The sequence below is a fragment of the Urocampus carinirostris genome, chromosome 13, assembly GCF_059441175.1.
Source record: "Urocampus carinirostris isolate Australia breed hairy pipefish chromosome 13, RoL_Ucar_1.0, whole genome shotgun sequence".
NCBI lineage: Eukaryota > Metazoa > Chordata > Actinopteri > Syngnathiformes > Syngnathidae > Urocampus > Urocampus carinirostris.
In genome coordinates, this window is record NC_142361.1 from 39,351,901 (window position 1) to 39,369,526 (window position 17,626).

Sequence of the window (17,626 nt, forward strand, 5' to 3'; positions counted from 1 at the left end):
CGCATGCGTCTGCCGCCTGGGGATATCCCATCATGCATCATTCAACATCGGATTTCATGTGGTAGTTGTGTAGTAAAAGGAAGTCCGTCTCTTTTAAGAGAACCGGCTTTTTCGGCTCAACTCATTGAAGAGAGCCGGCCCTCTATTACTACTTTGTACCTGAGAACTACTTTTTTGTTCCTGATTAGCAAGACAGGCTAGCAGTTTGAAATCCATTGTAAAATAGTCATTTATGTTATTACTACGTTGTAACAATGTTATTATTATGTCATACCTGTCAACCTGTACCTTTTTGCCGTACAAGGTACGTTTATTGTGCATTTTAAGACGTGTACGACGTACAAGAAAATCTGTACGTAAAAACGCAAATTTGTCAATGATGGGTACCGACTATCACCAAACGGCAAATCAAGTCAAACGAGTTTGCCGCGGTAGCCTCTTTCTCTGTATCGTTTTTTTCCCTGCCAACGAAGCGAGCGGTTTGATATTACTGTGCGCATGCGTCTGCCGCCTGGGATATCCCATCATGCATCATTCCGTGGTAGTTGTGTAGTGAAAGGAAGTCCGTCTTTTTTAAGAAAACCGGCTTTTTCGGCTCAACTCATTGAAGAGAGCCGGCTCTGTACTACTGACTACTACTACTTTGTACCTGAGAACTACTTTTTTGTTCCTGATTAGCAGGACAGGCTAGCAGTTTGAAATCTATGGTAAAATAGTCATTTATGTTATTAGTACGTTGTAACAATGTTATTGTTATGTCATACCTGTCAACCTGTACGTTTTTGCCTTACAAAGTACGTTTATTGTGCATATCTGTAAGGAAAAACGCAAATTTGTCAATTATGGGTACCATCCAGTATACACCAACTATCACCAAACGGCAAATCAAGTCAAACGAGTTCGCCGCGGTAGCCTCTTTCTCGGTATCGTTTTTTTCCTTGCCAACGAAGCGATCGGTTTGATATTACTGTGCGCATGCGTCTGCCGGCTGGGGATTTCCTATCATGCATCATTCCTGTGGAAGTTGGGTAGTGAAAGGAAGTCCCACTCTTTTTAGAGAACCGGCTTTTTCGGCTCGACTCATTAAAGAGAGCCGCTCTCAAACGGCTCACTTGCTTTGATGCATTATATTACGGATCATGATGTTGTATATAGAAGTTAAGAAAAAAAAGGAAGTATAAAAGGAGGAAATGAAAAAAGACAGGTTTGTGGTTAATGTACTATTGTACTTAATTATATTTGCAATATTTTTTCCTTCTGCAGTGAATGTCCAAGCTACTTCATTTTGAACTTTTTTTTTATAATAAACCTCATTCATGTCGAGCAACTCCGTATCTCACAATAAAATCTTAATGAACAATATATATAATATAGAATAGAATAGAATAGATCTTTATTGTCATCGTTCCAAAATGGGTTGAACATATTGTGCCAATGAAATTGGAGGTGGCACTCCAGTTTCACATTTAACAGTGAGGATAAAAGAAAACAAAGAAGATAAAGGTTATGATTTACACAATATATACACAAGAAATGTGGGCACGTAGGATGTTACGTACAGTTTTGGGATCGTATTAGTCTTATCAACGAAACACATGTACAATATAACATCTTAAACTACATAAATAAACACGTTTGAAAAAAAAAAAAAAGATATTATTTTTTTGATTGTTTTATAAGAAACGTGTACTTTTTTTGTACCTAGACCCAGAGTTTGTTTTACCTTGACCTCCTGGAGAAGGAGCTCCACTCTCTCTCATTAGGCCACCTGACCCTGCCTATTATCCACCTCGCTGAGACATTTGCCCATGACCTTTTGGGTAGGAGGAGCCTTTCTGACCTCTATCGACTCAGGTAGAAACACTCACGCACTGCCCCTGACAGTTTAATATGTTTTATTTAGAGGTAAAATCTTGGGCCTGAGCGCGAAAATCGGGTGAAAATATAGAAAATTTGAGTTTGCGTCAGGCTCGGTCTCTCAAACGAAGTGAATTAGTTGGTCTCGAGTTGTTTTGGGCTTTAATACCTGCGGGCCCAGGTCGGGTCGGGCGTTTTTTTTTTTAGGTCCGATCTTACTTCTAGTGCACAGGTGTCAAACAGGCGGCCCGCAGGCCAAATCAGGCCCGCTAAGGGATTGAATCCGGCCGGAGAGACAGCACTCAGAGAAGCACAAGAGAAAAACAAGCTGCGGGTTGAAATATGTCAACTTGATGTTGCTAAAGCCAGGTGCCTCTCACAAAGACACTGTACTAGTATTTATTTCTCTCTCTCTCTCTCTCTCTCTCTCTCTCTCTCTCTCTCTCTCTCTCTCTCTCTCTCTCTCTCTCTCTCTCTCTCTCTCTCTCTCTCTCTCTCTCTCTCTCTGTCTCTCTGTCTCTCTGTCTCTCTCTTCCATCCCTTTTCTCCCACTGTCTCTTTCACTCTCTGTGTCTCTCTTTTTCTCTTCCTTTGTTACTCTTTGTATCTTTCTCTCTCTGTGTCTTTTAACCTCTTTTGCTCTAACTTCCTTTTTTCCTTTTCTCTCTTTTCTCTTTCTCTCTTCATACCCTTCGCGCTTTCTTTTCTCTTTTCTCTCCTTCTGTCTTTCTATTTCTCTTTGGAATACTTTCTTCCTCTCCCTTTCTTTTCCCCCTCTCACACCACGATCTTTTGTTTCTCACGCTCTTTCCCTCCTTCTCTTTTTCTTTCTTTGTCCCGCCCTCTCTCCTTTTCCCTCCCTCTTTCTCTTCAATTGGTATCGATCTTGTTGGCCTCTGGCTTCCTGTCATTCTTCACCAGACTTGTCAATGCAATAGGCCTAAAATGAATCTGTCATCTAATGCAGTGTTTTTCAACCTTTTTGACTAAAGGCAGACTTATTTTCCTGAAAAAATTTGAGGCACACCATCTGTAGAAATGTTTTGAAGATAAATTGCCCATACCAGTTTCGTGTTGTTGATTCTTTACTTAAATTAAACTGGTGTAAATGGTTTTGTAAATAAAGTACTGTACAATTAACATGAACATTTTTATCATCATTTGTGGTCACCGTGGGTCAGTTTAGCGATATTTTATGCTGTTTTTGTCATGTTGAGGTTTTTGAGGTTTTTTTTGCCCTCATGTCGGTTTTAGATCAGGGGATGGTGTCATAATAGTCTGTGGTTTGCAATAATCTGTAGTCTGTGCAGCCTTTTGATACTCTGTGATTAGGGCGTCAAAAATAAATATGACTTGACTTTCCCCATGCTAAAGTTTTTCAGTTTTCCCTTGCCTCCATGTAGGGTTTAGATCAGGGGATGGTGTCATAATGGTCTATGGTTTGCAATAATATGTGGTCTGTGCAGCCCTTTGAGACTCTTTGTGATTAAGGCGTCACAAATTAACATCACTTGACTTGACTTTCTTCATGCTAAAGTTTTTGAGTTTTCCCTTGCCCCCATGTAGGTTTTAGATCAGGGGATGGTTTCATAATAGTCTGTGGTTTGCAATAATCTGAGGTCTGTGCAGCCTTTTGATACTCTTTGTGATTAGGGCGTCACAAATAAATATGACTTGACGTGACTTTCCTCATGCAAAGGTTTTTGAGTTTTCCCTTGCCCCCATGTAGGTTTTAAATCAGGGGATGGTGTCATAATGGTCTATGGTTTGCAATAATATGTGGTCTGTGCAGCCCTTTGAACTCTTTGTGATTAAGGGCCAAACAGATAAACATGACTTCACTTTTTTAGAAAACAAACTAAAAATGAGTAAAAATGATTTTCTAGTAATACAAAACATGATTTGATCCACTCTAACCTTTTTTTCAATGTTTTTAGGGAGATTATCAAGATATTTAAATTATAATTTTTACTTTATTACATTTATTTCATTATTTTATGTTGGTTAATAGGTATTTGTACCTGTTCCTTCTCATGTTCAGAGAATTACTTTATAAAAAGAGAGAAAGTAAATACTGCCACCTATTGGTGTGGATGAATGTTACAGTTGGATGATCAATGGCAAAAAGCTATGTTTTATTTAAATACTTATAAAACAAGAATACATTTTAAAAAATGGGCAATTTCCTGTGGCACACTAGATAAAGTCTCACGGCACAGTGGTTGAAAAACGCCGATCTAATGCAAGGTACCTTCCCTCCTCAGAATTGTTAGGACCTGCTGTCAGCTTGGAATGGAAACTCATTGCTCATATCACGAAAGTCTTCTGAATCTTATGAAAATCCAAGAGCAGGAACAAATTGGGTACGTAAAGGCTGTTTTTTCTGTGGTCCAAGCATTATTCGCCTCCACTCAGTGTTCCCTCTAAGCTGCGCACTGCTTGCACATTGTCAGCGCACAAGAAAATCGAGCCAGCGCACAAAAATCAGGGCTCAAAATGACTAATTAAGAAGCGACTTAAGTCAAAGTTACAGTGCATGAAGGTAAAAATACACAGGTTCCCTGTCCTAAATGCGGTATTTTGAAGTCGAGTCAAAGTAGAACGAAGTTGAGTAAAGTTAGTAGAGAACCGGCTTCTTCGGCTCGGCTCACTAAAAGGAACCGGCTCTTTTGGGTCCTAAACGGCTCTTCAGGTTGTTTTTGCTTCTTTCATCCCTATATGACCAAATATGATGTAAAATTATGCACAAAATGACTTAAAGGAAGGGGGAATAGAACAAAAAAGAAAAAAATACCAAAATGAAAAAGTAGTGAAAAGCTGGGAAAAAAAACAAAAGGAAGAGAAAAAAGAAGGGAAAATTTAGAAAAAAGCCAGGAAAAAAGCAAAGAAATAAATGTAGGAAAAAAGTAAATAGAGAACAAAAAGAAAAAAGTAACAAAAAAGTAGAAAAAAACACGAAAAAGAAGAAAAAGTTTGTGTTGCATTCAAATAAGTTCCAATGATATCAAGTGAATCTTGTTACCAACATTGTACTTCCACTAAAAAATGTGATTAAATACAGTTGTGTATCTTACAACCGACTCAATAAGCCCCCCAAAATGTTAATATAATGCGACAAAATATATCAGGAAATAAAAAGAAAAGGATATCTCGTGAAAGAATTGTAAGAACAAAGGACGTTTGTAGGCCGTACAACCTTTGCAATAGAACATGAGTCAATTCATTCAAAAGAGAAAAATCATTTTGCATTGCCGGAAACTCAGCAAAATGTAACGTGATGTCAAGTTTTAGACATGTTTGATCATGATTTAGTTGCCACGCTTGGGATTGCCGTCGCTCACTGTTGTTTCAAGCGTTGCTCACCGACTTTGTGTGAATGCTCAGACCCCTGCAAAATTAGAGGGAACATTGCCTCCACTACATTGTGTTCTCCCTTGCAGATGCCAAAGAGAAATCACTCTTTTACAAGAGAGAAGACGGCTTTACGAGTCTCATGATCAGGTCAAGCCAAAATCCTTTTTTTTTTTTTTTTTAGATTTTATAGATTTTTTTTAGATTTTTTCTGGATTTTTTGAGTTGGTAAATCAGATGCTGAATCTTACTTCTGCCGTAAAAATGCATTCGATTTTATTGCATATTGATTGAATTGAATTGAAGTGATTACACATTTTAATTAGTCAAACAACTTAAAAATCTCTTAAATTTAATAAATGTACTTCAATTTTTCTCTTGAAAATTGGAAGAAAATATCACTTGAAAGGAAATATCGATTACGCTTTCAATACAGTAACAGTGTTCATTTGAGCTGTGAAAAGTGATGGGTCCCGGGGACTCGCATGCTCAAAAATCTATGGGTCCCAACAGAGATCTAATGGGTCCCCAAAATTTAGTCTTATCGGGGTTGAAATTGTAAATCGGCGACAGATATATGATATAAATCTATATATTCATTCCGTTTTAATCATCACAGTTAATTGGTAATACAAAGCAGTTATCACTTCAGATTTTTCAGTTCATATATTCTTCGTGGTTTGCTGTCCCGCCACAGTTGTAATGCCTTCTCAAGGTCCAATCCATTATCATCCTCCTCATAGCGTCACCAGGAATTTAATTGAGTCCATTATGGTAGAAAAGTCCTTATCTTGCTTAGGAGTATTATTTTGTTTATTTTCTTTCGTCGAAACGTTCGCTTCAGCACACGCTTTTTCCTAGCGTCTCGTGTTTTCCTAGTGATCTTCCGAAGAATTTCTCCGCCGTTTTTTTCGTGCCGGAACTTTTGCCGTTGTTATCACTTTCGGCATTATGTTTCGACTTATTATTGACACTGAGGAAATTACCAATTTTGTGTTGATTTTTACCTTAAATCGACAACAAGCACCACAACAATGACGTCATCTCGAAGCAACGAGATCTCGTTTGCCGAGATCGGCGTGCGGACGAAATTTCGAACCGCGAGACCAAAACAACAATGGCGGATCTGCCTGACGAAAAGTTTGGAGTGCGGTTACTTTAACTTGATTACTTTCGGATGACTCCAATACCAAATATGCTAATAAAAGACAAAATAAACTAAATATGAATAAAATGACTCAATTTTGTGCAGGCTTGGGGAGTAACGGAACACATGGAACGGCAAAAATGATATTGGCGAGCTGTTAGGATTTATTTTAAATTTGTTTCTGTCGCATTTTATGTTCGTTTTGCCGGAGATCAAAGCCAGGAAAGAAAGCTTACCACGTGTTGTGAGTCATCATTTTATTCATATTTAGTTTATTTTGTCTTTTATTAGCATATTTGCTATTGGAGTAATCCAAAAGTAATTGAAAGTAATCAAGTTAAAGTAACCCTACCAAACCCTGACAACAATGACGTTATCTCGAAGCAACGAGATCTCATTGGCCGAGATCGGCGTGCGGACGAAAACTTGAACCGCGAGACCAAAACAACAATGGCGGATCTGCCTGACGAAAAGTTTGGAGTGCGGTAAATCTTTGTTTAAAATCAAGGTAATCGTGTAATAATGACAATTCTGTGTCAAAAAAGTTGCGTCCCGTAGATAGATACTATAGATAGAAAGATAGTTACTTTGTTCATCCCCGTAGGGAAATTCACACTTCCAGCAGTATCCTTGTGTTGAAAAATAAAATGATAGAATAAAAGATATAGAATACAAAAATACCCAATATAACGTTTTAGTATTTCAATAGTGCTTCGGAAAATACACACTGTCATAAAAATAGGGTAATATGCAAATGTAGGGGTGGGCTTTAATATGGGCTTTTACTCCCCCGGGTGGAGTTAAAGAGCCTCATGGCATGAGGAAGAAATGATCTCCTCAGTCTGTCCGTGGAACAAGACTGCTGCTCAAATGTACCGTAAATTCCGGACTATAAGCGGCTACTTTTTTCCCTAACTTTGAACCCTGCGGCTTATTCAGGGATGCGGCCAATTTATGTCATTTTCAAACGGCCGCCAGCGGCGCTCGAGTGTTGCTACCAATAATTGCTTTGTCAAAGCTATATTATTATTAAAGCTTTGAAAACTCTCTCGGTGTACCGTCTTTCTTTGTAAATCTGTGTAACCCATGTATAATATGTATTTGCAACTGTATATTTTTGTAATGTATTTATTTGTATTTACTTTAGACACTTAATTTGATATGTTTTGAACAAAAAATGAGGGGCGGAACAAACGCGGGGTGCCGAGTTTAAGTGGGGACCGCTAAAGGTGAGGGACAGACAAGGAAAGAAGAGGGGGTAAAAAGTTGGTTAAAGAAAAAGGAGTTGCGTAAGTAAATGTCTTCATCTGATATATTTTTCCCACCCTTACCTTTGGAAATATACACTTTTTTCCTTGGATTACTTTCAACGGGACCCGGACTCAAACCTTAAGTACCGGTATCATTTTCCGTTCATTTTGCCGGCTGTGATTTTTGGACTGTGGACTTTAATGAAGGACATTTAGTTTCAATCGCGGGACTTGAAGTCGGGTTTGGTTTAATTTTGTGTGTGTGTTACATGTTTAAATGTGGGCGCATGCGGCTTATATACAGGTGCGGCTTGTGTATGTACAAAATCGGTTTTCCTCTTAAAATGTGGTGGGTGCGGCTTATAATAAGGTGCGCTCTATAGTCCGGAATTTACGGTAATTGTTTTTGTACCTTTCTAGAACTCTGACATGGAGTCCCATCTCCAGAGGAAGAACTTGATTCGTTTGGATATTTGGGTTGACAAAGCGGACGTCTGCCTGGAAATGGGACTATACCAAGGTGCTCGCCAGCTCCTTGCAGAAGCTCAATTGGTCGCTTTGGTGAGTTCATCAACGAAATTTCGGAATGATCAAAAGTCAGCTTTGGTCATCTTCAAGGCTCCTTTGTTGAATCTCATTAGGAATTTGATGACCAGACCGCCATGCCGAGAATTTTACTCAGTATGGCCGGTTTAGCTTGTGTGGAGCAAAATCACACACAGGCTCTTTACCTTCTGGATAAGGCGCAGGTCCTGGGTGGAGATGAATACTTTTGGCACAAATTCACCCTCACGAAAGTTGAAGCTGTAGTAGGCCAGAGAACCCAAGATGCACAAACCAAGGTAAAAAAGATTTTGTGGTAAGACACAATATTTTTTGAGCTAAACAGACATTTATGATTACAAAAGTTGACTTTTATCCTCTAAAAACGTGCAATTAGAACCATACACAGGGTAGGATATCGGGATCATACCAATATTTTATTCATGCAGTCCAAATTATTAAAATTGGATGATTTAATAAAATGTTTCATTTCACAACTGCTATTTAAGGTCAACAAAAACATAGTGCCAGAAAACATCCATAAAGTATTCATTCGGAAAGAGGGAAATTATAATTTAAGGGGCTGTAGTGAATTCATAATCCCAAAGGTGAGAACCACCAGGAAAAGTATGTGTGTGTCTGTGTGCGGGGTCAAACTTTGGAACAATTTACAAGATGTGATCAGACAATGTCCAACTCTTCATGTGTTCAAATTTAAATACAAAAAAAACATTACTGGCGAAATACAGGGATGAAGAAAATGGGATATAAGTGAGATTGGAAATACTGTGAAGTCTCGGTTATCGCGGTTAATGGGGACCGAGACCACCCGCGAAAACTGAAAATCCGCGAAGTAGCGGTGCCCCTTCAAAAATGCTTAAAAAACGTATAGAGGTATACAGTATACCCCCCTGTATATGTTGTAGAAAATAAACTTGCATTTGTAGAATAGATTTGCATACAATTAGAAAGAAATGTAGAAAGACTTGCTTACAGTTGGGAGTAATGTTTCTTACATCTCGGGAAGGTCTCGGCGGACGAATTAGTATAAACAATCCTCCTTAAGGGAGGACAAGAGATAACAGCAAAGGGCAGGGTGACATACACTGGCATAAACTAAAAAACACTTCCAAATAAGGACGGAACCCTGGGCATGTAGGCCTTCAGGCGTGAAAAGGGACGGGGCCAAACCGGGTACACGTGCTATGTTGAAAACTATAAAGATCCGCGCATATCTGTGATTCGCTGAGTCTCTTGTTGAAATTGTGTATCAATAAAAAAGAACTCCCTCTTACGTCATTTGGTTCCTGCATTTCTTTGAACACGTATGAGACGATTCAACAAATTGGTCTTATCTTTATCATATACAGTACACCATACAGAATACGGGTAGAGAGAGTGAAATTCATGTTATGACAACAAAAAAAAACCTGTAAAATATGTTGTCTGTTTACAAAAACAAAGTTGTTGAGTTATTGTTTTTGTTCTGTTTTTATTTCGATGTTCGAATAAAGTTTTCATTCATTCATTCATTCATTTATGTTGAACAGATCGACCAGATAATCAAGCAAGGCTGTGAGGCTTTGACAGTGGTTCTCAAGCAGCGGGTCAACCGGGTGTCGGAGATCACATTTTTGATTTTGTCCTTAGAGATGAGGTAATTGCCAGAAAAGTCTTTTTTTATTAAATGCGTTAAAAACCCGTTTCAATTCGGTGTTGGATTTCGAAAGTGCTTTGCATTCATTTGAAAAAAAAAGAGAAAAATAAGAAAAGCAAAACCCTACTATCTTTTAGCCTAATATTTCTTTGTTTTTTGACAAATCTTGATTGGTCTGTTTTCTCTCTCTTTCTCTCTTTATATTTCTCTCTTTCTCACTTTCTCTTTCTCTCTTTCTTTCTCTCTCTTTCTTTCTCTCTCTCTCTCTCTATTTCTCTCTTTCTTTCTCCCTCTTTTCTCTCTCTTTCATTCTTTCTTTCTTTATTTCCCTCTCTATCTCTCTTTCTTTCTCTCTTTTTATTTCTTTCTCTCTCATTCTCTCTCTCTCTCACTTTCTCTCTGTCTTTGTCTCTCTCTTTCTCTCTGTCTTTGTCTCTCTCTTTGTCTCTCTCTTTGCCTCTCTCTCTCTCTCTATCTATCTCTCTCTCTCTCTCTCTCTCTCTCTCTCTCTCTCTGTCTGTCTTTGTCTCTCTCTTTGTCTCTTTCTGTCTCTCTATTTGTCTCTCTCTTTGTCTCTCTTTGTCTCTCTTAGTCTCTCTTTGTCTCTCTATCTGTCTCTCTTTGTCTCTCTATCTGTCTCTCTTTGTCTCTCTCTTTGTCTCTCTTTGTCTCTCTCTTTGTCTCTTTCTGTCTCTTTCTCTCTCTTTCTTTCTTTCTCTCTCTTTCTCTCTCCCTCTCTGTCTCTCTCTTTCTCTCTCTCTTTATCTCTCTCTCTCTGTCTCTGTCTCTCTGTCTTTCTTTCTCTCTCTTTCTCTCTCTCGCTCTCTCTCTGTTTCTTTTTTTCTTTCTCTCTCTCTCTCTCTCTCTTAATCTCTCTCTCCCCCCCCCCCCCCCCCCCCCCTATTGTTTACTTGGAATCAAACAGGTTTCACGAACGAATTATTTTTCAAGCTGCTTTGTTTATCCTAGAGTAATGGTCTTTTTTATAAACATAAATATTTGTAATATGCAATTTTTCGGAATTCCCAAAAGAAAACAAAATATCACTGGAAAAAAAAATAATTAAAGCGCAAAACAAGAAAGAAAAATTATATTTAAAAACAATACAAAAAAAAACAGAAGAAAAATTCTGAATGAAATTGTTCAATAAAACAGAACATACAAATAAAAAAAAGTAGTCCAAAAATATATATATAATTTTGAAAAAAATCCAAAAGCAAGAAAGAACAATTCTAAAGAAAATTTAAAAAACAAAAATAAACAAAAGTAGTTTAAAAAAAAATAAAGCACCTGAAAAAAACGTTTATTTTCTTTTCAATATAAATAAAAAAAATAATAATAATAAAAAGGAATTTTTTGGCAAAAAACAAAACGGGCCAAATCTGAAATTACAATTATGATACAAACATAATAATACATTCAAACCATAGAACCAACACTTTTTACATGCCTAAGCATTATTCTAACAAATAAAACTCCGTAATACCTATAAACATTCCTTCGTTTTAGGGTATGAAAATTCATGAAAAAGTTGAACCGCATTATAGCGAGGGATTACCGTATATATCCAATCATTTGATTTTTTCCGGTTTCCAGGGGTGCCGTCGAGTGCGTACGCGGCATTTCCGGCAACGAGCCCGGCGTCGCACTCTCCGGTAAAGAACTCCAAATGCTGAAAGCCGCTTGTGACACACTAGGCCAATGCGCCAAGGTTTTTACGCAACTCAACTATCGACCTCATGCTGCAAAGAGCCATGAAGAGTGCACGTATGGTCTCAGGTCAGTGAGATGTTCATTTTAGCGGCTGTGAGAGTTTCCATGTTCCATAAGAATATCCTGTTTAGAGCATCTGTTTTTAACTGTTGGTCTAATTATCTACTGGCAAAAATAACTCCTCCCATGGGCGTGCCGAGGAAGCCCCCCCCTGGGCTTCACCATCAGCAGTACGTCCCGTTCTGTAGACAACATCTTCCAGCACTCATGCCTGCCCTGAACTTTCACTTCTCGTTGTATAAAGGCGCAGTCAGTAAATAACTACAGCATTAAACTCAATAAATGTAACTTGTATTCAGTCATATGAAATCCTTTATAGTCAAATGTATAGAATCCTTCAGTAGTTTACGATATTTTAACGTTATGGTGTGTTATACATTGTGTCTTTTTGCCCCTCGTTATTGTCAAGATTACCCTTTGCCCTTTAAACTCAGTACTCCATTCACACCGGGTCGGTCCGTCAACGAACTTGCGCACTTGCAAGGCAAGCATTTTGACTCTGGCCCCTGTTCTGTTCCAGAACCAACCTGCATCCTGTATCCGGTATCGATCCCATCCGTCCCTCATCCTATTGTTAGCGCGTGTGCGGCACAGTTCTGAGGTCATGGGTTCAAATCCAGCTACCAACCTTTCTGTGCGAAGTTTGCGTGTTCTCCCCGTGCTTGTGTGGGTTTCCTCCGGGCACTCCGGTTTCCTCCCACATTCCAAAAACAGGTTAATTGGCCGGTCCAAATTGTCCCTAGATGGATGATTTAATCTTATGCACAAATATGTAGTACTTATTTTATAGAATTTTGTTACTAATGTTTGATATGGATCTACAACTTTAATGTTTTTATCTCGGAAGTTTGGAACACATTATAACATTATAACCATAGGTTTTGTTGTGGATTAACTGTAAATCAGCAGCCTTGGAGTTGACAATAGCCTATTGTGTGTAAACATCTGGCAGAAAACGTGTTATTGCAGGAGGTCACAAGCTGTTGTGCCGAGCGATCCGGGCCGGAAAAAACATAGTTTGAACACACTATGAATGCTAACGTGAAAAGAAAGAACGATGAATGTTGCTTGAATGAACATTGCTCGAACATTAAACGAACGTTGCTTGCTCAAATGCAATAAAGAGGGTTCCCTCTTTGCCATATCTCCTTCTCTGCGTATATTTTGGGGCGACGCTCCAAAAGTTTCTACCCCCGCCACCGGATTCATGTTATATCCCATGTGATTAACTGTTTTAGAGTTTGGACTGATATTTGAACCAATATAGGGAGAATTTTGCTGTAGGGCATTTTGTTGTGGAAAATGACAGTTGATATTTGATATTACAAACTTCTAAAGTACTATTTATGTCACGGGGTGGACGAGACCAAAATGGAGGCAGGAGGCAGGAAGGGAGAACTCAATTGCGTTGTCGATCAAAACTTGTATTTACCAAAATAAAAGTCGTCCAAAACTCAGGGACAAGACAGAACAAACAGGCTTTCACAAAAAAACGTGCAACCACAGGTTTCTTCCGACTCAAACGAAACAGGACAGAGCAAAACAGAATGGGAAATGCAGACAGAAAATGTAATGAGCCACCACCCGCAAAACCCTTAAGTAGCACATACGCAAATTAGCTGATCTACTGCAGCCGTGCCCAGGGGGCGGGGCCAGCCGGTCACCACGGCGACCATGCTGGACACGACAATTTAAACCTGACAGTTTTGGTTAAAGTTTTGCTTGTTTGTAACTACCTCTTAAAATACTGTTTTGCTTTTTGTTCTGGTTTTCCAATATTACCATCGGAAGATTCTTGGCCAACCAGGCTACTGACAAAAAAGAGAAGCAGCGTTTTCTGCTAGATGGTCTCTCCCATATGCGGTCGGCCATCGCAGAACAAGAGTGTGTGGTCCTCAACGCCGAAGACCTCCTCCAACTTGAAGACGCAGTAAGGCAGGGCTGTCAAACTCATTTTAACTCTGGGGGCCACGCGATAGAACAAACATTCTGTCGGGGGCCGGACTAGTAGATTAAAGAGAAAGAAAAAATATAAAGAAACAAGAGAAAGAGGGAGGGAAAGGGAGAAAGGGCGGGACAAAGAAAGAAAAAGAGAGAGGAAGAGAGCATGAGAAACAAAAGATAAAAAGGAGGGGGAGGGGAAAAGAAAAGGAGAGCAAGAAAGAAATCCAAAGAGAAATAGAAAGACAGAAGGAGAGAAAACAAAATAAAGTGCGAAAGGTATGAAGAGAGAAAGAGAAAAGGGGGAAAAGGAAGTTAGAGAAAAAGAGGTTAAAAGACACAGAGAGAGAAAGAGCAACAAAGGAATAGAAAAAGAGAGACACAGAGAGTGAAATAGACAGAGACAGAGTGGGCGAAAAGGGGTGAGAGAGAGAGAGAGAGAGAGGGGGGGGTACAGTATCTTTGTGAGAGGCATCAAGTTGACATATTTCAACCTGCAGCTTGTTTCTCTCTTGCGCTTCTCTGGGTGTTGTCTCGCAGGCCGGATTCGATCCATTAGCGAGCCTGATCTGGCCCGCGGGCCACCCGTTTGACACCTGTGCTGTAAGGCACCCATTTAATACAAATATAATATCCAGTCTTGAATCACAATGTCAACATTTAACATTTGTATTCAAGTAAAGGGGAAGTTTTATGTAGATGATTTAATCCGACAAGAAATCTTGGATCTGAAAATAATCTACTCCCTGTAATTATTTGACTGTTTTTAGGGTATATTAAAACATTTTAAATTGTGCCCATTAACTTTAATGTCTTAAAAAACTAAGACTCTCGTCACTAAAACATGAATAAATAAATAAATTCTATTACCTACTAGACTACCAAGTTTGATTTGAAATCAGCACTCCCATTCGATATCAAGTTGTCGGAACAACAGTAACAGTAAGTGCCCTGCAGATGGCGCTGCTGCCCTTCTTTTCTGAGGCATCTTTCCTCAAGTACCAACAGCGGTTGAATTTGTGGCTTTATAATATTAGGTATTTTTAAAAAAAAATGCATATTTCATATTTTTGGGGAAGAAATGTGTGTCGACTGAATTGAGAAATAATAATAATTAGTAGATGGATAGATAGATACCATAGATAGATAGATACATAGATAGATACCATAGATACCACTGATAGATAGATAAATAGATAGATATCTTGGATATATATCATAGATAGATAGATACCATAGATAGATAGATACCATAGATATATAGATACCATGGATAGATAGATAGATACCATAGATAGATAGATACCATGGATAGATAGATACCATGGATAGATACCATGGATAGATGGATGGATGGATGAATGGATGATACCATAGATACCATAGATATCATGGATAGATATCATGGATAGATATCATGGATAGATACCATGGATAGATAGATACGATGGATGGATGGATGGATAGATACCATGGATAGATACCATGGATAGATAGATACCATATATATAGATACCATGAATAGATAGATACCATAGATAGATAGATACCATGGATAGATAGATACCATGGATAGATACCATGGATGGATGGATGGATATCATGGATACATATCATGGATAGATATCATGGATAGATACCATGGATAGATAGATACCATATATATAGATACCATGAATAGATAGATACCATAGATAGATAGATACCATGGATAGATAGATACCATGGATAGATACCATGGATAGATACCATGGATGGATGGATGGATATCATGGATACATATCATGGATAGATATCATGGATAGATATAATGGATAGATATCATGGATAGATACCATGGATAGATACCATGGATAGATAGATACGATGGATGGATAGATACATACCATGGATGGATAGATAGATACCATGGATGGATAGATACATACCATGGATAGATACCATGGATGGATGGAGGGATATCATGGATAGATATCATGAATAGATATCATGGATAGATACCATGGATAGATACCGTGGATAGATAGATACGATGGATGGATGGATGGATAGATACCATGGATAGATAGATAGATACCATGGATAGATAGATACATACCATGGATAGATAGATGGATAGATACCATGGATAGATAGATAGATACCATAGATGGATAGATACCATACCATTTTCTCCCACTATGTATCCGTCTCTTTCACTCTGTGTCTCTTTTTCTCTTCCTTTGTTGCTCTTTGTCTCTTTCTCTGTGTCTTTTAACATCTTTTGCTCTAACTTCCTTTTTTCCTTTTCTCTCTTTTCTTTCTCTCTCCATACCCTTCGCGCTTTTCTCTTTCCTCTCCTTCTGTCTTTCTATTTCTCTTTGGATTTCTTTCTTCCTCTCCCTTTTCCCCCCTTCTCTTTTCATACCTTTTCTTCCTCAGGCTATCTCTCTCTCTTTCTTTGTTCCGCCGTCTCTCTTCTTTTCCCTCCCTCTTTCTCTTATTTTTTTCTCTCTCTTTTTCTTTCTCTTGAATCTACTAGTCCGGCCCCAGACAGAATGTTTGTTCTATCGAGTTAAAATGAGTTTGGCACCCCTGCTCTAGTATGACCTCTTTGTGTATTTTTTTGTCTTTTCCAGAGCTGCGGAGTTATTTTATCGCCCAAGTGGACTCTCTTACGCTTGCGTCTCACCCTGGCAGATGTTTGCTTGGCAATACTTGAGGAGCATTGTGAAGAAATCGTAAATCGAGCCCTGGTCAAGGATAAGAGTATCGCTGAGAGAGCCATCGAGGATTTCATGCGAAGCATTCCTGAAACCAACTCCATTGAACAGGTTCACTTTTTAGAAATCACAAAATAATGTGTGTACCGTAAATTCCGGACTATAGAGCGCACCTGATTATAAGCCGCACCCACCACATTTTAAGATGATTACTGCTTTTATACTTATACAAGCCGCACCTGTATATAAGCCGCATGCGCCCACATTGTAACACGTAACACAATCATAGGCTTAACCCAAACCCGACTTTGAATCCCGCGATTGTAACCAAATATAAAGTACACAATTCAATAACTGCAGTCGGCAAAATGAACGGAAAATGATATCGGTACTTAAAATTTGATGCAGATCTGCAGAGTCCGGGTCCCGTTGAAAGTAATCCAAGTGAAAAAAATGTATATTTCCAAAGGTAAGGGTGGGAAAAATATATATCCACTATTGTCGGCCGCGTCCACAAACACGTCTTACCTTTATTCCACTTCCCGTCAGCCCGCGTTTGCCCCGCCCCTTCTTTCTCATTTGCTCGTGCAAAACATATCAGAGTAAGTTTCTAAAATAAATACATTACAAAAATATACAGTTGCAAATACATATTACACATATTTACAAAGAAAGACGGGACACCAAGAGAGTTTTCAAAGCTTTAATAATAATAATAAGTAGCCTAGATGGTAGTGTGCCCGCTTTGAGACTGGGAGGTCGCTGGTTCGCGCCTCGGCCGAGTCATACCTAATTGGTAAAATGGCGGCGCCCTCTGTTGGCTGCGGCTGCATCGGCTCGCTACAACGGGTCAGGTGTATCGACATTTCGTTCTGTGTACATTGTTACAAAGAATGACAATACAAAGGAAATTATTATTTAATTATTATTATAACTTTCATCCCAAACCGTGACTGTGAAAGGTAGCAACACGCTACTAGGAACACGCATCGAACACGTCTGTTAAAAAAAGAAACATACCGTATTTGTAAGAATCATGGTTAAACGTCCTTAACTTCCTCCTTATAATTGACGACATTAAAAGCATCTTCCTCATTAACGGAAACAAACTCTGTCATATAGACAATTTGTGCAAAGCTAAGAAGTTGTTAGAAAAATAGATAAATTGGCCGTGTCACTGAATAAGCCGCAGGGTTGAACATTTGGGAAAAAAGTAGCGGCTTGTAGTCCGAAATTTACGGTATGTGTCATTGTAAGGCGGACATATTAGAGGACACCACACACCTAAGTGCTTTGTCTCAATCGCTACAGAACTTTTCCATAGTCCATAGTTTTCCCATTGAGTTAATACTTTGTAATGCCACCTTTTTCCGCAATGAAAGCTGCAAGTGACTCAGGCACATCG

General features: G+C 38.8%; 1 protein-coding gene across 4 annotated transcripts in view; it reads left to right on the plus strand.

The window, feature by feature from the left end:
- Nucleotides 1-17,626, plus strand: part of cfap46 (cilia and flagella associated protein 46) — a 135,772-nt gene that overhangs the window by 65,071 nt on the left and 53,075 nt on the right. For all 4 annotated transcript variants that reach the window (XR_015852520.1, XM_088351619.1, XM_088351620.1 and 1 more), the window contains 9 exons: nucleotides 1,706-1,854; nucleotides 4,122-4,220; nucleotides 5,298-5,358; nucleotides 8,026-8,166; nucleotides 8,247-8,447; nucleotides 9,699-9,805; nucleotides 11,402-11,584; nucleotides 13,370-13,508; nucleotides 16,138-16,332. Coding sequence is in view for 3 of the 4 variants with exons in the window: in XM_088351619.1 (XP_088207745.1) it covers nucleotides 1,706-1,854; nucleotides 4,122-4,220; nucleotides 5,298-5,358; nucleotides 8,026-8,166; nucleotides 8,247-8,447; nucleotides 9,699-9,805; nucleotides 11,402-11,584; nucleotides 13,370-13,508; nucleotides 16,138-16,332 (1,275 nt within the window). In the remaining variant the exon portion in view is untranslated. The remainder of the gene's footprint in view (nucleotides 1-1,705; nucleotides 1,855-4,121; nucleotides 4,221-5,297; nucleotides 5,359-8,025; nucleotides 8,167-8,246; nucleotides 8,448-9,698; nucleotides 9,806-11,401; nucleotides 11,585-13,369; nucleotides 13,509-16,137; nucleotides 16,333-17,626) is intronic.